General features: G+C 42.0%; 3 protein-coding genes across 7 annotated transcripts in view; 1 reads left to right on the forward strand and 2 right to left on the reverse strand.

Annotated features, from left to right (window-relative positions):
• Positions 1-6,845, reverse strand: part of LOC149351599 (snake venom 5'-nucleotidase) — a 73,708-nt gene extending 66,863 nt beyond the window's left edge. For 3 of the 5 annotated variants that reach the window (XM_089580912.1, XM_089580909.1, XM_089580913.1), the window contains exons 1-3: positions 6,445-6,568; positions 2,178-2,417; positions 1,882-1,968 (exon numbers count right to left, since the gene is read on the reverse strand). In XM_089580912.1, the coding sequence (XP_089437038.1) occupies positions 1,882-1,968; positions 2,178-2,352 (262 nt within the window). In that variant the 5' untranslated portion in view covers positions 2,353-2,417; positions 6,445-6,568. Of the gene's footprint in view, positions 1-1,881; positions 1,969-2,177; positions 2,418-6,225; positions 6,424-6,444; positions 6,569-6,758 lie in introns of those variants that run through there. The other 2 variants (XM_089580911.1, XM_089580910.1) reach the window with 2 other exon arrangements.
• A 3,772-nt stretch (positions 6,846-10,617) lies between these two features.
• On the reverse strand, positions 10,618-27,184 carry Syx16 (syntaxin 16). Its single transcript, XM_089580917.1, has 9 exons — positions 26,917-27,184; positions 26,684-26,769; positions 26,563-26,581; positions 26,426-26,459; positions 24,525-24,631; positions 23,063-23,228; positions 18,885-18,979; positions 11,877-12,023; positions 10,618-11,385 (listed from the first exon to the last, which is right to left on the reverse strand). Exons 1-9 carry the CDS (start codon positions 26,995-26,997, stop codon positions 11,203-11,205), a joined length of 918 nt encoding a protein of 305 aa, XP_089437043.1. The 5' UTR covers positions 26,998-27,184; the 3' UTR covers positions 10,618-11,202.
• A 375-nt stretch (positions 27,185-27,559) lies between these two features.
• Positions 27,560-27,883, forward strand: part of LOC149351601 (uncharacterized) — a 30,790-nt gene continuing 30,466 nt past the window's right edge. The window contains exon 1 of the mRNA XM_089580915.1: positions 27,560-27,801. Within this exon, the coding sequence (XP_089437041.1) occupies positions 27,749-27,801 (53 nt within the window). The 5' untranslated portion in view covers positions 27,560-27,748. The remainder of the gene's footprint in view (positions 27,802-27,883) is intronic.

Here is a 27,883-nt window from a genome sequence, read left to right on the forward strand (position 1 = left end):
TTTTAAAGAGTATGCAGGATGCAAGCTACCCCTCACAAATAATGGGCAGAGATGTCCTTTTATGCTAGAGAAACTGTTCGCAGAAATAAGAATGTTGTCTGAAAGTATTCTACTTCCAAGTGTTTGCAGACAGACACCTTCTCATTTATATTTGTGTCATTCGAGGTTTACTAGCACTGTCTATAGGCTCTCACAGTGAACTCCAACAGCAGATTAGGAGCACTCCTGGACCGACCTTTTCTTTTTTTTTTTTCAGAGCAAGGCAGATTGGGACTGCATGGCCTATTTCCTCCAATGAAGTGCTCCCTACTAGTAGGACATTCACCAGTCATCTCTGTTCATGACAAACGACATGTACGTGTGAGTCAAAGAACTGCCAGGTACTTTTTCTGCCAGCGCATGCCAGCGACCCTGGCTAGCTCTTGCTGCGGCCTGAATGTTCCAAATGCAGACTTAAGGTGAGTGCTCTACATCGGATTTTTACTGAAATTCACCATTAAGCAACCTGTCATTTCAAGTACTTCTGTTAAGCTGAACCTGAAACCTAAACAGGTTTACAAAGCCCCATCAAGTTTGTCTTAAAGCGACTTTGGTTTGGTTTGGTTTATTGGAGTTTAACGTCCCAAAGCAACTCAGGCTATGAGGGACGCCGTAGTGAAGGGCTCTGGAAATTTCGACCACCTGGGGTTCTTTAACGTGCACTAACATCGCACAGTACACGGGCTTCTAGAATTTCGCCTTCATCGAAATTCAGCCGCCGCGGCCGGGATCGAACCAGCGTCTTTCGGGTCAGGAGCCGAGCGCCGTAACCACTGAACCACCGCGGCGGGGCTTAAAGCGACTTCCATACACATACACAAGCGTACTTACAAACAGAATATTAGCACAAATAAATAGGGTAGAAGAAACACTGAACATAAGGATTACGATCAATACTACTATCAACTTTGTAGTGTTACTACCGGGCACTATCAGTATTGCTTGAGATATCCATCCCCCTTCAATCCCACTTAATTTCATTAACACTCTTTGTAATAACGAACAAACCAGCCCAGCTACAAGCTCAGCCTGCTAATTTTGTGGGGGTTAACCCCAATATGCTTCTTCCAGCTTCAGTGTCACGTGCAACCAGGACACTGTGTCTGCAGACGGATACACATATCTGTGCTTTGTGTCTACTGCAATTTGTACTCACCTAGCAAGTCCCTGCCCCCCCCAGTATCTTCTATCGAAAGGCAGGCGACCGCCTCCCTAAACATTTTCTAAAATGCCATCACCCCTCCCCCTCCCCCCTTTATAACTGTGAGGTTGAATAGCAACACTTCTAGCTTTTGTTAATACTGCATGTAAATGTCTTTGTATACTACATGTAAATGTCTTTGTGTTCTCAAGGTTTCAGTGAATACAGTTAAAAAAAAGTTAACTAGCAGAGAGGCATGCTTGAAGTCTGTACTCATGAATATTATAGCACGCTACACACAAAACCTAGGGCTGGGGGGAACTGGCAAGGACACCATGTAGTCTTTCTCAAAAATCAAGAAAATAGCATTTTTGCAATTTCCCTGCAACCTCTAATGTTTTTATTTGTATTAAAAAAAAATAGTAACCGATACATGCAAATTCCAATCTCGACATTTAGAAATCTCCAGAAAACCCAAATCCACATTACCTTCAACAAGTGCCCTTTGAGTTTATAAACTCTGAAAATGCAGATTTTTTACTTACAGCCAATTTAATCAAGCCTGTTTCAAGCCCAAGAAACAACAACAAAAGCTATTCATCTATATAGTAACTGTATCAAATAAGCAGCAGTTCATACATATATCTAACTGAAATTTAAATTTTATGTATTTATTATTGCTAGAAGAGCACAAAACTCACCGAAGTCATGGTTCCCATAGACAGCACAGTCAACTTTGCAGCAGTTAAGGACGGGTACCATTTGCTCTCCTTTGGTGAATGTGCTCACTGGAAGCAAAACCAAACATATTAAGTTCTCAGTTCTGTGCATTCAAAAGCTTGACAGTGATCCAGAATTAAAAAAAGCTGCTGCTCCTATATGAATTACATTTCCATTCGACATACATGCAAAGCATCTAGTTAGGTTAAGTAAAAGCATTTCCATTAACTCCTCAGTGATACTGCCATTTGGCTTCCTGTAAATCTGGGCTACTTACTGATGGACGGAGCCAGCACATCACCACTGAAGAGGATCAAGGGGTTCAGGTGGGCAAAGCTTTTGAGGGCAGTGCAAAAGCGGGTGGCCCCTCCAATGGGCTCACCATGCTGCTCTTCAACATTGTAGCAGTCATTGAAGTGCAGCACAGTGACGACTTCACCTTCCTCCGGCATCCTAAGCCTTTTTCACAGCTGCCTGAGCAGCTAGCGCCAACCAGATGTCATTGCCACTTGGGTGCCTGAAGCATACACACAAACTCACAGTTGGCTGTCGTCCTTGCTGGTCCTGCTAGCAATGATTTCGCCAGCAAGGCCAGCAATTGCAGAACAAGATGCTACAGCTGCATGTGCTACTGAATCGAACATTGCTGTCACACTACCTATATTCTGGAATAGGTTGCAGTAGTAACATACATACACTATCCAGGAGTACACAACCCCCCTATTTTCTGACCCTTAGCTCAATTTCCAGCGCAGCTGAGCACTGTTAAGAAAAGCCTTGTTTAAAGCATACTCATCCGTTCACCAAGTGCAACCAGGATTAATGCAGATAACTGTAAAAGGCCAAGCAGCTCTTCATTAATCACAAAATTCTTCAGTGGCTCTAGCTGGAATTCTCACTAAATAGGCTCGTTATCTCTCCCCTTTCAGCACAACAAAAAAGCATGAACCACAATGAAGTATTGGCTTGGGCTGGTTGGTACACGACAAAAATAGTGAAACAGCACGAAGACAGCAGGAGTTGACACACATTAATATACACCCGCTTAATTAACCAATGTCTACACCTGTATCATCACAGTCGGCAGCATCATCATCATCAGCCTTACTCATGACGTCCTCTATAAACTAAAGGAGGTCGTGGCCTTACTACACCCACTACAGGGCAAACGTCTCTCTCATATCTCTCCAATTAACCAGGGCCTGTGCCAGCCGAGGCCACCTTATCTCCACAAACTTCATAATCTCATCCACACACCTAACTTTCTGCCACCACTTGCTAAGCTGGGCTTCTCTTAGATTCCAGTTCGCTATACCCTTAACCCCTTACCCGTTTTGGACGAGCTGCGCTCGTCCTTGCCAAGCCATCCCCAAACCGTTTTGGACGACTGTAGCTCGTCCTCGCTGAATAGGTTCTTCCTTTCAGTGTTTCGGACGAGCAGCGCTCGTGTGGGGCTTAGATGGCATTTTACTCGACAGATGGCAGCACTGACCTGATAATTTCGTTTTCTTCTACCGCATAAACGTTTTTTTTGTATGGCAACCTGGGTTTTAAAAATGGCGTCCGGCGGAGGCGATGCGTGTTTTGTTGAGCCGTCTTCTCGGAAAAGACGCTTTTCTTCCTCGTCACCTTCTTCAAATGATGGTGATTCAGACACCGAAGTGTACATTGTTTCAGGGAGCGAGGACGATAGTGATGACGTTGTGCTGATCAGCTCTTCCGATGAAGAAGAGGACAGCTCTGATGCAACATCGCGAGCGCACGTCAGTGGATGTAGATCGACGTCAGCAACATCCCTACGCGACCCCCTCGGTTTCCTTTTTTCGCAGCTCCCGGTTAGACCACTATAAGCTCACCTGATGACTTGATTGAATATATTTATCGCTTATTACCTGCAGGAAGTTGGTTTTCAGCATTGCGAGAAATAATAAACTTCAATGTGCTAATTTGACTTCATGTTTGCTTCAAATATTTTTTTAAAGATCGAATGCATGGTTTTTATTGCAATATTAATCGAAATCAGGAATAAAAAAAATAAGCAGTTTCGTTAAGAAATTCGTTGACATAACAAAACGGTGAAGGGGTTAATGACAATCGGTTATCTCGCCTTTTCATTATATGGCCTGCAAATGCCCATTTCTTCTTCATTTTGGCTAGGATGCCATTAACTATTATTTGCTCCCTGACCAACTCTGCTCTCTTCCTTTCTTATAACGTTACGCCTGTAATTTTCCTTTCCATAGCTCGCTTCACTGTCCTCAATTTAAGCTGAACCCTTTTCGTCTGAGGGCAGAGGGTTAATTGGTGTATTCATGTAGGAGGTACTGCCAATTACTACACCAGGGTGGCCAAATACTGTTCTGGTGAGAGAGCATGTTGTTGGCTGTGGTCACCGAGATCAAGTTGCACCCCAGGCCTGGTTATGCAATTCCATCAACACGCATTCTTTTTTTTTTTTGTTATCCAGTGGAGAATTGTGTAGCTCTGGGATTAGAACTGTGGTTGTATACTGCTGTTTCATACTGGTCAAAAACAAAACTAAAGTTTCTATAATGTTAACCATCAAATAACCGGTTTGTCTGCTTTAATAGCAACAAAAAACATGGCAATCTCCATCCTATCTTTCAAACCTTTGGCTATTTATAATCATTTTCACAAACATGAAACAATTACTAGCCTTAACCGCCTTTTTTTTTTTTTTGCAATGTCCAAACACTGACAAATGTTGGTGAAGATGATCATGACTATTGTATGACTGATGCCTATAGAACAATGCAAAATTTATGCAAATCACATAGGAGTGCACTTTGAAGGATACACTTCTGCCAGATGGTTTTTCGAACGAAATGTAATACCATTTAGCCTCTATCACAAGCAACTTGTTACAATTCTAACAAAAGCAGATACAAGCACTGTGTTTACATTAAAAATTATGCAGTGCATAACATTTGCAAACCAGAGTAAGCCATCATTTAAATACATTTTATTTTGCTTCAAGGTGATGTCTTCCTGCTTCTCTTAATTTTTTGTAATGTCTTACTGGGGTGTCTGTTTCACAATGAAACAAAAACTTGGCACTATATCTTATGTTATTCAAAGGTTTCAAAAAGCACTGATGGTGAAACAGCCCCTGAAAAATATCGGTATGCAATATAGGGATGAGGAGGCGATGTTTATGTACAGATATAAGGTTAGCCTTACAGTGGCCTGTGGTCTGTACTTTATTGAATGAATGTGTGTCTTTACCAATGTCCCAGAAGGCCAGTAAGCCCTTTCCATTCTACATTTCCCGGTACTCACACAAGCACATAACATGCACCTTTCAATAAACATTACAAAAAAAATATTAGTGATAACAATGCGAACATTGGCTAGATGGTGCTTTGAGGACAGTACTTTACGAGTGCGCAAACATGTAGGCACATGCAGTGTGTGCAGACAGAGTGGAGACAGCTACCTCTTCGTATGAATACGTGCTAACGGCGTCAAATGAACGGGACAGTTGAAACCAAAGTAGAAGATTTTGGCTGAGGATTATTAAATGGTTTCGTGGCGGTGACTGAGAGTGAATTATGACCCTTGTTTGCGTGTTTTGTTGTGTTTTATGGCACATAGGCGGACCCTTGTTTGCATTTTTTCCCTCCAGCTACTTCGTCTTGGCGTTCGCCTTTCAATGGTCCCGCTCGGGTTTTAATCGACGTCGATCGCACATACCTGACATGCGCCATAACTACAATAACCCTAAACTGAAAACACCACAGCCTTACGAAAATAAACCGAAAGTGAGAACTATGTGGGAAAATATACACGGCGAATGAATGAACTGGCGCACGAGTGACTCAAAGGAGGGGGTACAAAAATGTAAGAAGCGTGTACATACTACGTTGCAGCAAGAATATTAAATGCGACTAACGTAACTTCAAAATAAATGCTTCAGAATTTCACACCATTTCAGCGCGTCTCCTCTCGAGTGGGAGACGAAAAATGGCATGTGCGATTACTTCCCTAGATCGCTAAAAACGATGTATCTGGTAGAGTTAATATCAATCTACAAATGTACTACCTTAGCAAGGTACTAACGCAAGCGTACAACAAATGGTTCCGCAAAACCAAGCTGCGCTGCAAATACAAACGGTACATGCCACGGCTTCTCTGCCAAAAGCATCACTAAGCGTAAGTGCTTTTAGACCACATTTGAACAACTGCCAACAGTTACGGCATAGGTATGACCTTGCCATAGCCTCGGCTTTGACGGGCAGGCTAAGCTAGCATCAAAACCATGAATACAAGCAAAAACACTTGATACTTTAGGACCAATATATTACCCGCACTGATGCAGCCGCACAGGAATCGAGGTTGTGCAATGACAGGGAGTGACAGATGCATTACCTGTGAACAGAGGCAAAACCTACGAAAGCCGAAAGTTACGCCACGAAAATGGGTGCATGGTGTGCTTAAAGGAACCAGAGTTCGGTAATCTCCCGGGAAAAACCGTTGCTTACACCGATAATAAGACGTTTGGATATGCACTGCTTCCTACTTACCAAACTGCCAAGCACGGCTGCCAAGGGTGTAGACCATCATTGTTTCATTTGTTGTTCTACTTTCTTATGCACACCTCGTAACTTTGCGAACTTCGCTGAAGAACAGTATACATTATCCACCCAAGCAGGAGCTAGAATTTTTTGTTTTGCACAATAAAATAACGCTTAAGTGCAGAAATAAGCGTTTTTAAAACGCAGCGTAAAAACGAAACCGAAACTACTGCATGCGACTGCGTTTCGCGTTTTGTTTTCTCCAATTCACGTCACGACTTCGTTTTGCTGGTTGTGCTATCTCCACCACCACAAACCCTTACCTCAATTAAAACTTCCTTTTGGGCGAGTTGGTAGTTCATCTTGAAGTTAGCGCAAACAAAGACACGGACAAGAGAGACGAAACACACACACAAGCTAGCACTTGTGTGTGTGTTTCGTCTCTCTTGTCCGTGTCTTTGTTTGCGCTATAACATTTCTACCTTACCTCAAGTTATCCGGATGAAAGCCCCCCCCCCCCCCCCCCCCCCCCCCCCCCCCTCGCTAAGCCAACAATGGCCGTGTTATCAAGTGAGAAGTGCTAGCTTGTGTGTGTGTTTCGTCTCTCTTGTCCGTGTCTTTGTTTGCGCTATAACATTTCTACCTTACCTCAAGTTATCCGGATGAAAGCCCCCCCCCCCCCCCCCCCCCCCCCCCCCTCGCTAAGCCAACAATGGCCGTGTTATCAAGTGAGAAAAAATACGCTGCTGGAACTGCAACTGAACTGGAACTGCTGGAAACTTCTGAAGCACCTTATGCTGCAGGCCTATTGTCTTGCAGAATAAGTGCACATAAAGCACCTGGCACTAAACTTAAATAGTCATTAGTCAAACCTATTTGTATCAGCCACAGCTGCTGAAAAAAAGATACTGCACAGGCAAGCACAATTTACACCTTTTATGTCAGCTTTTCCAGCACTTAGTTTCGACACAATGAAGCCACATATATCAGAAATTAGAAGTGGATTACACGAAATAGACTGCGCCTCTTTCGAGCGATACTAATTGTAGAAAAAGTAAACGCTTATTTGCAGATTATCAAGCAGTTCATGGGAGATAATTTTATTACGTTGGCTCAATTCAATATAACTCAAAGATAATGAAAGCTTTAACCTCTAACAAGAATAAAGTTACATCAGGACACTAAACACACAGCCACCCCTGAGCAAAACAGCAGTCAGGCAACAACTATTGCCACAGCTGCAAATCAACCGCTTAGGCAAACACAAGTCAAGTGATAGCATGTATGGAACAAAAAGGAAGCCATAAAAATCTGGCCCATCCCTTATTTTCGCGATGTACAGTTGTAAAGCTCTGCTGGATTTGTACAAGTTCCAATCTGTTCCATGAACCGTTACATACACTACCACAAAGATAGCGGTACAACCACTGTTTCTTTGTCTTTCTCCCAAATGGTACAACTCCTGTACCAAGTACAGTAAGCAAAAAGCACACAGGCTGTTATCTCTTTGCTATGTTATGAAAGATGTATACAGTAATTTTGTCAACTTCCTGCATAAAGAGAGTAAAACTTCTGCACCTTCCATGCAAAAACACACAGGTAGAAACCCACACTAACTCATACTGAGAGTAGGGAAGCTTGCTATGTGACATGCTTACTTTAACCTGCATACCCACACCACATCTGCCCTAAAGATGACTCTGAAAGTACAGAACTAATAACATAAAAAAAAGTTTCAATATGACCCTTCTGCAAGAACCACATTTACGCAGCAAGTCACCCACATTCTGGTCAAATATAACAAGGGAGTGAACAATTGCCACATAAGCTCAAGAGCTAAAGACTGTGATATTAGGAGGTTCTTGCAAACAAACACAGTTAGGAACTGCAGGAGACTGCAGCCATACACTACACAAAAATAATGGTCAGCTTTGCCCAGCCAGCCTCCCCTTTAAAAAGAAGAAGAAAAAAAAAAAACTCTACAGACCTTGCACCTTCAGTCCTTTCAATATGACAGAAATGAGGACTACACAAGGATCAAGTTATATCAAACTCTTCTAATAAAATATATGGCAAAGATGGTCAAATATACCCTATGCAAAACACCAACACCGGCAGCATTTCAATTCCTGCTATTCTGTTAAGAAATTCCACCCACCTTTAAAGAGCCCTGAAATATCTCTGTCAACCAAGAGAAACAAATAGGAATCAGATGATCACCTCATGAGAAAGGTATTCCAAAAGTACCGTCAACTCCCGATAATTAGAACTCGAAGGAGACCAAAACTTTGTTCAAATTATGCAGAGTTCTAATAAAGGCTCGCCTTTTTAGTACACCCGATGTAGCCAAGATCAAATTATCTGTTCAAATAAGCCAGAAGCTTGAATTTATTGAGTTCAAATTAATGAGATTCTACTACCTTTTCTGCTCAGCGAATGATATGTGCAGAGGGAACAACAATGCAATATTTAACTTTTGTGGTTTCACCTCAACTTAAATCTTTTCATGACATGTGTCTCTGGAACTGACGTACCAACTATCAGTAACATCTGGTCACTACTGTCCTCGATAACATTACGCTCACCATTTTCACACAGGTGGTGCTCCCTCCAGTATGTAGCAATTCAGGCAACATCATCACAAGGCAGCTACTTTGCAGCTACATAAGGCAGACAAGATGCAGTAAGATACAATGCAGAGCTTGCATGGCATTTACAACTACTACACGTTGCACTGGCCATTGTGCACCGCAGTACAAAGGCCTGTCCCAGACATCGCTATCACGCCTGCCTCGGCACCAGCGGCGGCCATCCTATCGCAGAACACCCTGACAAGGGCCCCTTTAACCGCGACTCCACCTAAAAAAGTGAAACTTTAAAGCAACAAATAGATATTCTCTTCTGGGGTACGTTTTAGCACAGGTTATTGTGCATTCTTTCAGAACCATCCCTAAAAATGAAGACCAAGAGTAAATAATTGCAAAGCTTTACACTCACTTTTTACGAAGTCCATTCTCAAAGTATATGTTTTGGTACATTCAAACAAAGTTCTCATTAAGACAGATTAGCCGTAGAGGAAACTAGACGCAAGTAAAAACACAGTAATTAATAAATTCAGCTGCACTAAAGCATAAGCGATAATTGACAGCAAAAATGTTTCATTCATAACAATCTGCAATCCCTTACCACAGCCCAACCTCTCAGGACAGTACGTGCACATGGGCACATATTGTGATGGCTTACAGGAGAGGGCAAGCGTAGCGTATTACAAAATTCATTGCCCTGAAGCATACTAATTCAATGCAACAAAGGACAGAAAGGCTACAAGAACATGAAATGTTTATATTCCAGGGCTTTCATCTGCGCAATTAATTTTACTCAGGCACCCTCTCACTGCTGTCCATGGGCAACAAAATGCACTGAAAGATGATGTAAATTGTTTCGCAAGTGCAATTTCAGGTGCAAAGAATGAAAGCATAAAAATAAAAAACTTTGACCACAGAAGAGAGAGGTTCCAAATTCCCATTCTTTTGGCGCATTTCTTTCCACTGCCTTGTTAAACAGACTGAGGCCATTTACACGTGCCCATCTGCATGACAACTTAACATTGACAAATTGATGGATTGTTGTTTATGCTGCAACCTACAGTGCTGCTGGCATGGTTTCCAATACCAATGCAAAAAACCTCCCCTGTGATAACCTTTCTTCAGCCAGACAAACAGCAACTTGACAGAAGCCAATGTCTGGTGAAATGCAGCTGTGAACCAATATGAAAAAATCAGGAAGGCACTGTCTGCCAAAGCTAACAATAATGCACTTGCACCCAGATATAAAAAACTGCTCTTCTCCAACTATAATTTGCATAACATGAAGATAAATGCATTAGTCTTACTCAGAACTGTACCAAAATAGGTAGTGCTTTGTTAAGTATTAACACTCATTATAGCACATAAATATTTCAGAAAATTAAAAATTTCTTGGATTAACTCCTACATGCCTTCAAGCTCCTTTAACCTCCTAGGATGGCAGAGCTAGTGGAATGACTCCACCTGCCAAGCACTGGTTCTTGCTTTACAGGAGTTGGGTCTGTTGCCAAGACTGTGTACCCTCCTAGCCTTCTCACTACAAATTTTACTACAAAATGAACAGGTATTTTGAAAGTAAACACCAGAAGTACACAAGTAACGGACAAGGCTGTTTAATTAAAATACACACCAAGTGAACTTAAACATCAATGTTTAAATTAAAACATCAGTAAAATCCCCTTTCGCAGCATTTAAGTGAATAAACATGCATGCCCAAGAAACACACAGAAAAGATAAGCACTATACTGGCGTCTATACTGGTATATACAGATGACTTATATGCTTCACCAACAGCCATTCAAGAATGGCATCAGCAGCTCACCAAAAGTAGTGGCGAAACCAACAAATTCTAGCAATACCATGCTCAAATGGAAGTGTCTGCACCTGCAGTTAGAGCTGTCCTATATCACAAGTATTTCTTCATCCACTAGAAGCAAAGAAGAGGAGACATGCCGTCACCATAACATAGTATTCTTTTCAGCTTTGAGTCAATGTTATTTACACCAGTCACGACACACCAGTCACGACACATTGTGATTATGAACCAGGTCATGCCTTTCCTGCTACGCAATGCTGCGTTGCAGGTGATGCAATCTGTGATGTGCTGCATAAAGGCCTGGCTGGTGTCCGAACATATCACCTTGCAGGATGTGAGCGAAAAGGATGGTTGTGATATTAGAGCCTACAGCTTGAATGCAAACAGCAGAATAATAAGAATGATCGTGGATGCTGCCATGACAAGGATGCACATCATTTTGTGGTTCTTCTTCTGATAAGTGTCAGCCTTCTGCAGCTGTTGAAGGCCTTGCTGTACTCGTGTCTGCACTGTGTCCAGATTATAATCAATCCGATCCAGCACTGTTCCCTGTAAACAGTGAAGTGGAAAAATGCTTCATCACGCATTATACACTGTCCCTTCTTTTAGGGCAATTTAGTGGTCGACACTCATTAAGGCGCGTAACTTGTGGTGACCACATAAATTCAGTAGTACTAAAATTTCAAGTGGTGGAATGAAAGGAAACGGAAAGATTGCTACATGAAAACAAAACAGCTGCTCTTTGCAACATAAAAATTTCAGAAGAGCACAGCTCTTGAGAAGGTAACCTGAAAGTGTCACCTTCACTGTAGCACTGAATGAACACCATTTCATTATGCTACAGTTATGGAAACAATGCACAGCCACATCAGCAAATTGGTGCGGGAAAATTCATTGCACTTTATGTAAGGTTACGAAAAGAAGAACACGTAAAAAGACCTGAAAACTTTACGTCATCAGCCATTTTTGCACAGGCACAAAACCTATACATGGCTTGCCCCCAGAAACTGCCACCAACAAAACTGTAAACAAGTTTGCACCTGTTCAGCCACCATGTTGGCAATGTCCTTGAAAATGGTGTTAAGTTCTGTAATGGATCGCAAGATGTTGTTGATCTCTCGCTCTCGCACTTGCACCATTTCTGTGTTGTCTTCCAGGAAAAGTTGGTCTTCCATTTCAAGTTGATGCTGCAATGTCAAAAAAAATAAAAAATTCATGGTGACACTATATGTGATGGTCGAAGTAATTCACGCAAGCCACAATGCACAATTAAGAAGTGAGTAAATAACGACAACTGCTGTTGCAAAATCCTTCTTCAAAGTGAACACTATTAGCCTCTTCAGCACTCAAAACAGAACCAACTTGAAAGCACAATCTCAGGTATTGCTTTTTGAACAAGTACAGCTTGTGCACATGGCTATAAAATGCAATAATATATGTAATAACAGTTGCATCTGTAAGCAAGATTCTGAGCATTCAAGGTAATACTAACCATTTCAGTTAACCATTACCATAACTACTACTGCCAAAAATTAGCTTTACATATGTGACGTGCACATGAATGCACATGCACACGCACATACACACAGTAACAACAGCAGTAGCGCACCAACGATAAGCCACATGTTCCAAAAAGATGTTATCACTAAAACGTTTTGATAATGTTCAAAACAAGAAGCCTGAAAGCTGAAAAATTTCAAAATAAATAGAAATGTGAAGATCTCTAGTTAAAATGGTTTGGTTTATGGGGTTTAACGTCCCAAAGCGACTAAGGCTATGAGAGACGCCGTAGTGAAGGGCTCCGGAATTTTCGACCACCTGGGGTTCTTTAACGTGCACTGACATCGCACAGTACACGGGCCTCTAGAATTTCTCCTCCAAAGAAATTCTAGCCGCCGCGGCCGGGATCGAACCCGCGTCTTTTGGGTCAGCAGCCGAGCACCATAGCCGCTGAGCCACCGCGGCGGCCTAGTTAAAATGAAGAAATAAATTAAGTGCACCATCGATTAGACACATCTTTCCCAGCGTTTCAAGTCAAGTGTTGTATTCAGCTGTGAGTGCCCAACTCAACAATGAATTCATTTTTCTGAATACACAACTTGACACACTAGTGCAAATTCACTGCACATACTACCACCTCACCATAAAAATCATGATATATAGCAAGTAATGACAGCATATCTGCAACTAGCACCAATTTCTCCACAGACGAGAACACATACATCTAGCACATAACATGCACCAAAGAAATGGGGCCTAGACCCACAGCTAGCAGTAAGAATGCACTTTGTGCAGTGTAGCCTGTAGGGTGACTCCAGGAGATGGGTATAAATGCTTATCCCAGCAAAGATGTTGGCCCACAAGCACTAACAGTTCACACAGACTCTCCTGTTCAAGACTGTGACAGACCAAAAAAGCAGAACATTACAGTGTAACATGAAATGGCTTTTGGGAAAGCTCCTGTAACACTCTTTCCTAGTGACAGGTGCGGGCATTGTTTCTCCTGCCATGAAATTCTGCTTTTACAAAATAGGTATGCTGTTCTTCAAAATATATCACTGAAAAAAAAAAAAAAACCTACTATCAAATGCCACCTATCTCTGAAATTTGAGTGTACATTGGCTATGGTTTAGCCGGGAGAAGCTTCCATATCCATCTCCTCCCAGAGCAGTGCAACAGGTGGCACATATATCAATTCAAGTGAACTTCATTAATGTGATAGCATTAAAGTTCACATCAGAAGCAATATCCGGTATCTGATGTCACGAAATTTGCTCACTAGTCGAGAGAGGTTGTGTGACCTTGCGGCATCATCCCAACCTGCCTACCATGGCAGGTGGCAATTAAATTAATGATTGGTCATGAGAGGTCATGTGAGTGATCTAGTGAGGTTGTCACAACCTGACCTATCAAAAATAAAAAAAATTGTGATATATGCAGATGTCAGCACTGACACAGTATAATGGATGCCTGCTACTGCAGCTAGCCGTCGAAATATGGCAGTTGATGGACAGATAATTGCAAACAAACTGATGCAAATACACACAGAAGTTGCAACAGAAGCTGTGACAAACTTGAAATATAATGATATCACATTCCATTCTTATGGTGACTTAAGCATCCCCACAGTTTTTTTTTTTTTTCTAGCCATGTCAATGCCTCACCGCAGGCTCTAATGCATTTCACCCCACACAGTATTTTCCTATTTGCTGTAGTCTAATATCGAGTTAAATAACGTCCAAGGCCATGAAAAAAAATGACACCCTAGCCTCCCAAACGTACACCCCTTGTGACCCCACTTGCATTTCAGCAGCACCATTTTTACTTTTGAAAAACATTCTGCAAAGACCAGAATCCTGATCAGGTGAATCACAAATATACTTAATTCTCGTCCACTACCCAAAATTCATTTTTAAGAGGTAGTCTCAACTGTGAGACAACTGAAATTGTAAGAAACCAAAAGCGACTACTATAAGAGTGATGAGGCTTTTTGCTGACAAATTTATGAGACATGAATAGCAGGCCGCAGAATTGTCATGAGAAAGCAGCCAGTGACCACATGCCCCATATTCATTTCTCCCCACCATCAAAAATTCTTCAGCTAGTAAACAACTTTCATGCCATAGTTAATTTTTTTTTGTATGTTTTACTTTCAGAGAGTGTATGTTGGACAACTTCATTACCAAAAAAAAATAAGGTTTGAGGTGGATGCCAAAAAAATAAATTCTTCAGAGTCGAGAAAGTGATACTGCCATTTGAAAGCATTAAACTAAGTAAGCCTAGTCTCCATAGCTCATCCTTGACAGTGTGACGTGCAGGTCCTCAAGCTTTAGTCACAAGCTCGTCAGCTTGATGCACTAGTGCCACAAGCAATTGCGTGTACTATCAGGCAGGACTGAAATAGGAAAAGCCCCTATGAACAAAACAAAAATTTTACTTCTCTATTTTCAGCTATACATAGCATACAACAACAGTCGTCAAAATTTACATGTTAGGACTAGCAGTAAAGTTTCTTTGCAATGTGTGGTGCAGTTCATGAATGTTCTAGAGAGATCCCTTAAAGGGTACTGCACCTATTTTTGAGCGTTCAGCTATATTCAAGGATGGAAATTTATATAGGTAGGTAAAGCATGCCAAGTTTTGTTTCTGCTATCATTTAAAATGGTAACATAATCGACGATTAAAATTCAGGCTTCTCCTCACAGCACTGAAGGAGTGCAGAGAGCTCAGTGTGACATCACAGATGGTAAGATTCAAACATCCGCTGCCGTCAACCACACCATGTCTTGCATTGTTCGATGCTGCCAAACGACACTTCAGTGGTGTTGGCTTTCTTCTTCAAAGCAAGCGTTATGCGCTGGAAATGTACCTGTACCGTAGATGAAGTCATCCCCTTCCCCCACCTACTTGGCGCTGTGTTCTAGGGAAAAGCTTGAAGGTTGTCACGATTTTAATTGGCGATTAAGTCATCAATTCAAATGCAAGCCCAGATGAATTTGCATGTTTTACGTGCCCTGAAAGTTTTATACATTCCTTTAAGCTCGCTGAATTTTAAAACTTCTGCAGTTGCCCTTTAAGCCTCGTTAGCAGTGATAGTACAAACTAACCAAGGCGTTCACAATTACGCCATAAGTGGGCACCAAAATGCATGAGATTTAACGGCAGCTGAGTAGGGGATTTCATGTCACTACATTCTAAGTGGAACTACTCCTTAAGCGAGTACGAATTAATGAGGTTTTACAGTATTTGTACACTGGTTACAAAGGAATGTTTCACTGCACAGTGGAAGAATATGGCACATGCATGTTGACATTTGGGCTGATAGCATATACCATACATGCTTCCAAATGGACCATTATTTATAGACTGGTAATAAAAAATTAAGAGGACACTTAAGCTCTACCTAAAGGCTATGATGCCATAGTGGCCTGTGATACACATATACTTGTCCGCATACAGTTGTAAGATACCACGTTACGTGAAAGACCACACAACATACATATAAACTCCCGCTTGTTCCCAAGCCATACAAGCTTGCCTTACGTGGCCTAGCCGATAGCATGGCTGGCTCACAACCGAAGGTTTGTGGGTTTGAATCTCACCTAAAATTCTTAATTTTTCTTTCAGTGAAATCAGTTGCTTTATAAAGTTCAATCATTTGTGATATGCGGTGGCCTTTAATTTGCATTACATGTCATGTTTCAATCACTTTCATGCCACACATGACGTCACGTTTAACGTGAGCATTGATCCATCGCGGTGGCCCAGTGGTTATGGCGCTCAGCTGCTGACCCAAACGACGCGGGTTTGATCCCAGCCGCGGCAGTCAAATTTCGATGGAGGCGAAATTATAGAGGCCCGTGTACTGTGCAGTGTCAGTGCACATTAAAGATCCCCAGGCTTTCGAAGTTTCCAGAGCCCTTCACTATAGCGTCCCTCATAGCCTGAGTCGCTTTGGGGCGTTAAATCCCTGTAAACCCATAACGTGAGCGTTGCGGGTTTGAAATTTCTGCGTCAGGTCATGTGGCTGCGATGTCATGACACTATTGACCAACCAGGGACTTAAAGGGACAGTGAGGAGAGCTCTATTAATAATTTTTTTAAAGCAAAATCCGATAGTTCGGCATTTCATGGCTGTGTTGCCACTTGGCCGGCTGCGAAAGATGCATTTATTTCTAAGAAATTTGCATTCGAAGTTGAAAAAGTTTTTCCCGCCGCTCTGATTCAAACTTGGGATTCTCTTATGACGACACAGGACTAAGTGACGTGAAACATGACATGCTCATGACGTAACGCAGATTCCGTGAGTTGTGGCCGCCAGCAGTGCAGCCTAGCATCAGCCGAAAAGAAAGCTACCGCCAGCCGCACGTTGAAGGCTTCTATCGGCTATTGCTGCTATCGCTACCGTCACTTCGTTTACGTTTGCACCGGCGTTTTGCCAGCGTTACGATGGATCCCGCTCTCGAAGTTGTCAACGAAGTTCTAGCAAATAGACACCTTTAGCATGCCGTGTACCTTGTTACCGTTAGCGGAATACCGGGAGCCCGCCTACCGCCAGTGAGCAGGCGCTGATTGGTCCCGATGCTGCAGGCGCGCGCGTAGCTGTCGGGTATGTGGCGCCATCTGGCGACGTCAAGGAGATTTGCGCATGCATTGGCTGCGCCTCAGTGACGCGGGCTTCTCGTGTGCTAGTGTTGCTAGAACCATTGGTTCTAGCAACACTGCTTTGTCCTATGACGTCACCACGCTTGTACTTGCGAGTTTGGCCTGTGGCGGCGATACCTGTATTTTGGTTCTTGCTCTTTTCTACGTTACAAGAGCTTTGTTGTCAGCATGAGTGGCGTTTTTGTAATCAGGAGCTGGTATTCTGTCGATACAAGCCAACTTCAATTTCTCGTTAGTGTCCCTTTAAGCGTTCAACGCCACCGACACCGGCTTTTCTGTGACACGAGCTCCTTAACGCTGTCACGTTGATAGTGGCTCCTGACGTATTCATTTCTTCACAAGAGAACAGCGGCGCAACTGAGATGGCGCAAGAAAGAACCTGACACATCGTACTGTTGGGCGAGTTGGGGCATGACGCAAGAGAACAGCGACGCTGTTTTAGTTCTGCCACTCTTCTCTTGCATCACGCACCAACTCACCCAACAATCCATTACTCATTCCTTCGCCATTTCTACTCTGTTTTGCCAAGCATCCAGTTTGTGAGCTTGTTTTTTCAGAGGCATGAAAATGCACTTTCTCATTTCAACATGTACCAAGTCTGCTGGCCTTCATTTCTTGAGTGACATGGACATGGACATGGGGCCATCCTTTCATGCCAAAAAGTCTTATCATGCTTGCTGGAGGGCAGCAAAATCACATTGGACTGCAGAATACATTGTGGGTCGCTATCTTTCAAAGCCAAAATCCCAAAATCAAGTTTTCGTCACTAACAATTGTGCATGATAGCTATAGCTCTCAACCATTTGTCATGAAGGGTGTCCGGATAGCTAGTGAAAGTATAACTTTGACACCATAGCAGAACTACCACTTGCCTTAGTTTACACCTCTGATCTGACAGAATGCATTTTAAAGGGCTTCATTAAGGTTCTGCTAAGAATTCAGCACGATATGGGAAGGTACTCGGACAGAGTTCAGTGAAATTCTCTCGTGGTAAGTACGTTGGTAAGAAAGCAATTTTGTCTTCTCATTGCCCCTAATTTACAATCACCTGATTAGCCAGGCAACGTCCATACATGTATGAAGCCATTGGCACGTTTAATTTCTAGCTATGACATTATATGGGGAACGACACCACTTTAAGCAACTTTGAGCAAGCCTTCTGCAGAGCACCATAAAGCATGGCTGCAGCTCAGATAAACAGGCCTAGACTGACTCAGCAACATAGAAAAAAAAAAAATGATGAGCACAGAAATTTATGCTCTTTGATTAGACAACATAACAGTATGAAACCTGTACTGTGGTCATGAGGAATTAGTAACAAAATGAAACCTATGAATGACACATGCTGGCAACTAAAGGTAACATGACGGGTAGTAAAACTTCATTAATTCAGACTAAAGGTAATGGAAGAAATAGAGCTATTGTCCAAAGGTCGAGTTATCCGAAGGCTAGGCTATTTTCTGGCCTAGCAACAGCGCCCTCCTATCATCGTCACAGCCGTCGTTACGCACACATCAGAGGCGCGCAGGCTATAATGCACCATGCACTGTAATGCACGTTTGCCCTGATGGTGACACCTCAATTGCCCTATTGGTGATACCACAAATTCATTTATCACTGTGAATGTTATAGTCACGCACCAACTCATTCATTTGGTAGTAAGCATTACACAAAGAGTGGCCACTCATGCATGAGAAGTAAGGTTTCTCCAGCTCATTTCCACGTTGTCTCAACACTGAGCGACCAGCAGGCTGGACTTTTCACGTAGCCAAATGCAGACTGGACAGACCATGTATGCTGAGCAGAGACATTCCATTATATGTACAGTGTGTGCAGCACACTGAAAGAAGTAGCTGCTGGTTGCAAATGCATAATATACGTACATCTCCTCCAAATCTATCTGGAGAAAGTTGGGTGTCTTCTACATAAAAAGGAACGTGAAAAAATTTGTTCGAGTGCTCCTCTCTTGACTGAAGCCCTGAAAAACAAAGAGCCAAAGCAAAGTTAAAAATTTGAAAGAGGACAAGGTAGCTTTTGATACAATCAACACTCAATGCTGTTTTGCACCATTTTGTTCGTTCTCACCATGCATACGGTGCACTTTGTGCACCGCATATTAGAAATTCATCACAAACAACTGCTACAGCTTCAACTTTCACAAACATACACATCCTGAGAAATTAACTGAAATCAATGAACCACACAACCTGCAGCTTTTAAAGCTGGTTCGATTCACAATTTATGACGTAGCTGCTCCAAATAATTCAAAGAAGAGGGAAAGCAGACAGTATATGCTCTAGTTAATGCAGAGAAGCTGCAAACATAAGATTAACACTCCACGCTGGTGCTCTTTATGTAATCCTGTGGTCATTTATCCCTCTGCCGCAAAAACTAACTTCTTACATTTACTCATCAATCACACTAACAGTTTCTTAGTCTACTATGACAATATGACAAGACGCATAGACATTTCCAACAAAAGAAGCATCTGAGTCAAGATTTCATTACTAAAGAAAGGACCTTCCGGAAATTTGTTGTGCCGAAGGAACGGTAAAATGTTCTAATTTTTTCTATTAAACAGAGAAGATGTGTGGAACATGCTAAGCTTATCATGAATGCCGTCAGCCTCCTGAATGCTTACTTCACTACAACATCAAGCTTTTCTTTAACCTAGCTATGAACATTATGTTTACAATCCACGTAACCGAACCGGAGGAAAAATACTTCAATGTGACATACACCACAAGTCCACACCCTTAGACAAACTCACACACCCAGATTGCAAGTGGTGAATTACAGCATACACTGCATTGTGACCAGACACTATGACATGTGGCTTGTCAAGACTGCATCCAAAAAGTGTGTACATGCATGTACACACACTGGACAAGGCCAGCCTTTTCATGAAACCTAGGAACCACTGCAATTCAACGGTTCCTTTTTTTTTTTTTTCAAATCTTTGTCTGGTCCTTCCCCCCTTCCTTTCTCTGTTTTTTACGTTTCCCTGGCACCAGGTGATCTGTCTTGAAGTTGTACATCTTGATTATGCTTTTCATGTAATGCACATGTGTATCGTCTGGTTGTGGCTGCGTGCTACAATATAAGCCCTGTGGTGAAGCCTTCCTGAAATGAAGTTGCAAGTTAGCGTCTGTCTTTTGTATTCTGTGTCGCCTTCGTCTGTCTAGCACTACGCATACAAGAACTTCAAACCAACTAGCTCAAGCCAAGGTTCTGTTGCATGCATGCATACACATGTACAAACAGTGTACACATACAATGTACACACACACACACACAAAAACCTGTACACCACAAGAAGTTCCAGCAACCTGGCATGTACTACTATTACAAATTTAGCAGCCAATCAACTTGAAGTGCATTTGCATGACATTTGGTGCCGTGTACTGCAGTGCATTCAACTGCAGTTCATGCAACGTTAGTACACTTATCGCCAGCACTTTACATATGTTGGACATGAGTGTACATGGACTCCGAAGATTTTGTACAGTGAGGGAAGTGTCTCATAATACTGCTACTTACATTTTCATCTAGAATCAATAAATGAAGTTTTGAACAGAAAGCCTAAGGGGTAGGATTTTCAATCTTCTGTCAATACTTCTTACAAGATGCCAACATTACGGCTGTTTTACATCAGGGGAAATCTCGCAACAAGACTAAGAATGAGAATCCCAGTGTCTTCAAGGTGTTGCCTTAAACTAAACCATTAGCACTTATTTAAGTTTCAGTTTGGTTTATGGGGGTTTAACGTCCCGAAGTGACTTAGGTTATGAGGGACGCCATAGTGAACGGCTCCAGAAATTTCGACCACCTGGGGTTCTTCAACATGCACTTACATCGCACAGTACACGGGCCTCTGGAATATCGCCTCCATCAAAATTCAAGTGCTGCGGCTGGGATCGAACCCACATCTTTCGGGTCAGCAGCAGAGTGCCATAACCACTGAGCCACCGTGGTGGCTTGTAAGTTACATAATTGTCTAAAATAAACCCATTTTATACTAGTGGTTCAATATAGTTTTATGGTGTCCCAAAGCAACTCAGGCTATGAAGGACGCTGTTGTGGAGGGCTCAGGATAATTTCAATCACCTGATGTTCTTTAACGTACGCTGACATCACGCAGTACACGGGGCTCTAGCATTGCGCCTCCATTAAAATGTGACTGCTGTGGCTGGGATCAAACCCATGTCTTTCGGGTCAGCAGCCGAGCAACAGAACCACTGAGCCACACGAAGGCTAATGATTAAAGAGTTCATTGGTTGTTCAAGACTACAGTAGGTACAAAGTAAACTGCCTGAAATTACTGCCTATCCAGGAATCTAATGGCTCCACCATTAAAAGCCAAACCTGGACTGCAGGGAAGTGGAATTATTTAAATCCTTCGGGTATCAAATAAAGTTACATTCCATTCAGTCTCAAACTAAATAGCACTATTTGGCAACTCATTATTTTTGAAGCCATTTTGAAGACTGCAACGCTTAAAAAAATTTCACAAAGAATTAGATAAAAACTCACACTAAAAATACATAAAAAGAAAACCTGTGGCAACAAGCATATAAATTGCGAGGTTTCTGTCCTCCCCAGCTCTGAAAGATAGCCACCAGTCTTGTTTTTTTTTCTATAACTCTCATCCTACTTCGAATGCTTTGGAAACATGGCAGCAACAAAAAAGCACTAGTAACAGTGATTTTACTGAATTTTCAAAGAACAAGGTTAATGACGAGGTTTTTCGACCTAATGCAATATTTAGAGTAAAGCACCCAGTCGATATAAAATACAAGGGCAGTGTCCCCAGAGCCTGTTTTTCAAGCAACCCATTTTAACATGCACGCTGTTTTTTTTTTAAACTTCACCAGGACATCTTCAGCCAAGCTCTTCTCTGTTCAGCCAGATGAGGTGCAATGTGTTAGTTTTTCTACTCCTGTGCAGACATAATACATTCCGCTAAATATGAACTGCATGAGAAAAGTTTTTGCCATATACTCATTTCGAAGCCAAATTATTAACTGCACACACCAACTAGACTGGCAACAGATCTTGTACATTAATGTGCATGCACTGTGTGTGTTAGCGCACTCATGATACTTGGGTGAGTATGTAATTCATGTTTTTCACCCTCACTCAAAGTAGCCTGCAAGCTGCATCACCAGGCAAACACTCCCCAGTCACTAGTCATGAGAGCCTTCTCTTCCTCGTACATTAGTGAAAAGCAGCATGAAAAATAGTGAAATGCAGAAAGAAGGCAGCACACACGTGTACACGAGCGCAGACATGCAGCTGAAATTTTATTGAGCAGCTAACATTACAGAAAAAAAAAAAAAATATGAAATGAGAAAGCCCTCCCAATCAAAGAAATTCACATTCATCACACCACACAATGTTATGGACAGGTGGCTAATGCAATGATTGACATACACAGCCTTATCCAATACATAAAATATGAAAGTCACCAGAAAAAAAAAAATTTAACACATTTTGGCCACAATTAGGCCTTTCTCAAAAATTGGAAAGAGGTCAGGCACTGGAGATAACATTCTATCAAACTTTACTATGCTTTTTCCTGGTGGCTTTTCTATTTTATATTAATAAGCCGCTAAGCAAAGCACCATTTATATATGCATATAAACGCATACCTTCAGTTGTCCAAAAAAAAAATTCCAGCTGAGAGACTGTGAGGAAGCATTTGTCTGTGTGTACCCATTTCTTTGCACGCTTCATTTCTATTCGTGCTGCTTTTCAATATCAACTGGTAGCAGCTGGCATGATCATTTGTGTCGAACACCACCTTTCTTGGTTTCAAATTTGCAGTTTTTTTTTTATTAAGATGAAAAAACATACTTACCTAGCTAAAGGTGACCAACATTTAGAAAATAAAAGCAAGCAACTTCAAATGCCCTGTGGTACTTTCAATGCTAAGTGCTATGCATCAGCACAATACTTTACTCCATCAACATAGACCTCCAAAGAGAAACAACACAGAAAACAGTACAGGCACACTGTGAAGTGTCACAGTCAACTCCTACAGTATCAGCTGAGGACTTACTCTTGCAATATGTCGTCTGTGAGGAACGGAAGCTGGTGCTGAGTGCCTGAAGGGAGCTAGCAACAGAGCGCACTACATTCTGTGCCAAGTGAGTTTCCTTGGGGTTAGAGCCATGCCGTACACCCTGTTGGATCACAGACAGCAGCTGCTGGCAGTGGCTGAAGAGCTGCAGAGGGGGTGAATGTCAATACCTATATCAGTAAGGAGCAAGCTTAACAAGAACATTGCTCCCGCAATAGCAAATACTGAGGCTAGGGATGAGAATCGGGACAGAAAACATGACAAATAGTCGTGCTTTCTACTGTTACACAAAATGAAGATCTTATTAATGAGTGGTGAGCTTAGGTAATTCATCCAATATGGGCAACACTGTGCATTACTAACGGGCATATACATGGCAAAGCTGCCATACAGTGACTGCCACCAAAGGGCAAAAGCCATTCTGCTGACTGCAACTTGATGAAATGTAGAAACGTCATGTGTTGCATGATCTAGCATTGTAAACGCATTTTTTTTTAAAGATGTTACAAGCAACACCTACCCATTAAATTAAGTACATCTGCCCAGCTTGCCTATCTGCTACGCCCAGAAGTGATGCAGGTGTCATTTCTGGGCATACCTGGTCATGTCGAACGCACAGCCTGAATTTTTCCTTTTTCAGAAAAACAGCCATGTCCAGCTCATGAGGGAAATAGTAAGCACAGTGAAAACCGCAGTTCATATAAAGCGGGACCAGAGTTGAGGAGAGGGGGCAGTAGGGTTACAGCCTGACCCCCCCATCACTACACCACAGCTTATATTCATTCAATGGTGACATAAATTGCATTTGTTACGCAGTTCACCACCTCTTAACCAGATGACCACAATGGCATCTCGCAAAATGTGAATACTATCCACCTCACAAGGCTAGTGTCGTGTCAGGACACCCAATGTCTACTACAAATTTTTATTATTATTTTTTTGTCCTGCTCACACTGTTTTCTGAACACTAAATGCAGAACTTTAAAGTTTTCCTGCAAACCAAAAAATTGGTTGATCATGACGAAAGGAAAGGCACAGCAACTGTCTCACCTCTCGGTGGACACGTTAACTGCATCATGAGGGGAGAGAGGGAGGAGGGAGTGAGTGAAAGAGGAACAGAGGAAGAGGTGCTGTACTCAAGGATTCCAGAATAATTTTGGTCACCTGGTGTCCTGTAATGTCAGGCAGTCAAATTTATTCCGAGCCCTCCACCTCTACACTACGGCACCTCTTTCTCCCTTCCAGAATATCCAAGGGAAACCATTTTAAAACTACAGTGCATGATAAACACTGGTCTATTTTCGGAGCACTAGACGTACTGTAAAGAACATTTAGTGAAAGCCACAAGGTGATTTGGCAATATTTCTCAAAACCCTAAACCTGCAAAACAAGGCAACATAAATCAGAGTTCAATGCCACAAAGTAATGCAAGCATACAAACCTGGGTCAGCTGATGCGTTGTTTGCTCAATCTCATCCTCTTCAAGTGAGCTCTCATCAAAAGTTGGCCGGTTCAGGTGGCGATCGTGCAGAGCAGACAGTTCTTTCACTGCACAGTTTAAATGATCTATGATGCTTTCATGACAACAAATCATACACCCTACAGTACTGTACCACCAGGAGAAGATGTCACAATTGTGCGACGTCTCTGCGGGAATATTTTAAACCTTGCAGCGGCAGGTCAAAAAGTTCTAACTGCATTAAACACAGATTTCAGAATTGCAGCCAATGTAAGTTAGCTTTGTTTAAACATCCTACAAAACATAAAATATTTAAAATACACGACGAATTGCAACCCATGTGCTACACAAATTTGGCCTTATTAATTCATCATTACGAGCCTACAGACCTAGGAGTAAAAATATCCTTCAGACACCATTGTAAGAATTTGGGGTCATACAAAAGCAACCAAACAGTTAAACAAGGCTTAAAGAACATGCCTACAGTCTCATTTGCAGTGAAACCACAAGCATTTGTAAACTATGACAAAATGCAAGCTACAAGCATATTTTATTTTATTAATAAACATCACTAAAATAAAATGCTGAAGAAAAAAAAAACAGACAAGGTGAAGCCAGAGTGGTATGCCAATCCTTCCACAACCTAGAATATATCAATAAAAGCCAGAATAATATCTACAGAAATTTAATGGCAGCTTATGAGCACACAGCAATGTTTATTTTCATAGGTCAAGCATCAATATATGAATTGAAGGTCTCACTAACTAGGAATACTGTACTATAGTGAACCCCAAATGGCCAGGTAAGATAACATGCCCATTGACCAAGACAAAATGACCTTTGTGGATAGCGCTACTAGTTCATATTACATTACAGTGATGCAAGCAACACTCACGGACAAAATGCCATGTGCACAAACACAAAACCATGTTCGTGTACTTTGCTTCATTAGACTCTCAGTGATACTTCCTGTACTGCACTGGTTGTACAGATCAGGATCCTAACATGTAGTGCCAGAGAAAGACAGGGCAAGCATGATACACAAATGAAAACCGCTACGAGGTGAACCTATAAGCCAGAAAATGCACGCACAACTATAATGCTTAACCACTTTGCAAGCGTCAACAAATCTGCAACAAAAAGAAACCTTTTTTTTCACGGGTATGTTGGAAAAGCATGTGAACATGCGAGTCTGGTTTGTAATAATGAAAAGCTTTCAAATTTTAAACACAACTTCCGTGATTATCCTAAAACTGAGCTTCGGAACTTTGCACCGTTACAGAGTGAAACGTGACGTGAATATATACTACCTGCTCAGATACTATACTTTCTCAGCTAATTACTGAAACATAGTACAATTCTCTCTACATATCTAATTCATGTCAAAGTGCAAGGAAATTTTATAAATCCCTTGTCTTCCACAGCTGACGTCTCACTTGCACCATAACCTCATGACTGCTCAATGGTTTTATTCAGAGTTTTATTGCACAGACATGCGAGGATCTTTTGTGCTTTGGCAAAACAATAACTTCATGCGTTAATGCTTTCCTTCGGGCATTCACAGCCCATCCCTCACTACAGCTCTCACAGGCCTATAATCTGGTTTTGGCTGATATAGCGGCAGAAGCGATTTGTGCTTGGTACCAATGCTCCATGCTTTAACGCATAAGCAGCGCAGATTGCAGTAAAGAACAAGAAGTAGTTCTCAAAAATATTCAGGTTGAAGCAGGAAAGCGCTACCAACACAACGCACTACCCAAAAAATGGCCATGTTAGCATTTTCCCAAGCCCCAAGAAGCTGTATCGCGTTCTAAACAAAGTAATCTGCAAAACAAAATAAGTTTCGAGCCACGTAACCAAACTCCTAGGAGACAAATACCTACGTTTGTCTCTGATCTTCATCATCTGGTAATTCACCTGTGTTAAGAGAAGCCAATGTAGCGAAGGCGTACAGTGAATGTCAACGCAAATACTGCAATCGCAACATTATGCTGTCATGCACCATATCGAAGACACTTACCTCTTCCAAGGCGTCAATCCTGCACGCAGAACACAGAAAAAAAAAAGACAATCGAAAGCAGTTTACTCGACAAGAACAGTAAAATATGACAAAAATAATAGACATTCCAACGCATTCTCACCATCGTGGAGGCTCAGCGTCGTCTTTGTAAACGCCGATGCCACTCTCAACATCGCGTCCGACTAATGCCACGGTGTCTTCATGAACCTGAACGTACAATCGTCATGTCAGTTACACTGAATAGCTATATTAGTCACAGCTCGCGCACGATAACATGTGTGAGGACTGATACCACTATTTTTGAGAAACAGAACCTTTTACTTGTCCTTGGTGCGCTCTAAACATCTGACTTACATGGTCGCCGAAGATATGCCTGCTCTGAAGGGCGTTGTTGCGCATTAGCACAAACGCTTCTGTAAGACTTCGGGTCGCCATTCTGGCGTAAATTTATAGCTGCGTGCTTTGGGTAAAGAATAATGGTACATAGGACGCTAGTAAATAGCTCAACAAGCCGGAAACGAACATTTCAAGCTAAGCTTTTCATACATATGCAAACTCTTTCCGCCATTTTTATAACAGACGACGTCGAGCTAGTGGCGCCGCTACACGGCTGAACTGAAACTGAACCTCTAAACCATGAACTTGCTAAACTGTTGAACAAGCGCAAAAAACTTGAATATAACAAAGTTATGTTGGTTGAATTGCTTATTTGCAGTCACTTTGACGTACTGTAATTATTTTAGTTGCGTAAATTATTTATTTTTGTTGTTAGGGGCTGCGTTGGCTGCGTTTTGCTTCCGCAAAAACATATAGTTCGTTCAAATTTGGTTCAGGTAGTCATAATGCCGACCAGCTTGGCATAAAACTACGTATACCATAATACATTACTATGCTCAAAAAGGCTGAATGATCTTTAATAGGTGGTTTTAAGCGCCTGCATTTTTTAGGAGCTAAGATGTGAATAGATATGTGAGAGGTTGGGCGCACTGATCTCGGGTGGTCAGCCGAAGATCCAAGAGGTGCTAGAGCCGGGACAGCGGGCGGCTGCAGCGGGATTGACGCTGTTTACATTCGAGCATGACGCGGGAGCTATGAGTGTCACGCCATCGGTGCTAAAATTTTCAGTTGTATGGATTATTAATTAGGCACGAGTACAACGCGCAACGTTGTCAACGTCTGATCAAGCATGAGCTCCGCGCAGGGAGAACCACTGAACATTGAATTTTCGGAGTCCACAGAGTAAGTTTATTTTTCCTTGTTGCCTGGAACAGTTGCCTGGAACAAAAATGCATAAGCCGTCAAGTTTACATCAGCCAGGTTT

The sequence above is a fragment of the Amblyomma mixtum genome, chromosome 3, assembly GCF_055824585.1.
Source record: "Amblyomma mixtum isolate Tamu chromosome 3, ASM5582458v1, whole genome shotgun sequence".
Taxonomy (NCBI): domain Eukaryota; kingdom Metazoa; phylum Arthropoda; class Arachnida; order Ixodida; family Ixodidae; genus Amblyomma; species Amblyomma mixtum.

Excerpts from the sequence above, each read along its gene's own strand:
- Syx16 (XM_089580917.1), bottom strand. The coding sequence starts at position 26,997 with ATGGCGACCCGAAGTCTTACAGAAGCGTTTGTGCTAATGCGCAACAAC. Across the intron at positions 12,024-18,884 it reads CAGATAGATTTGGAGGAGAT|CATCAACTTGAAATGGAAGA; the intron begins GTACGTATATTA and ends TTGACATTGCAG. Across the intron at positions 11,386-11,876 it reads CCAACATGGTGGCTGAACAG|GGAACAGTGCTGGATCGGAT; the intron begins GTGCAAACTTGT and ends CACTGTTTACAG.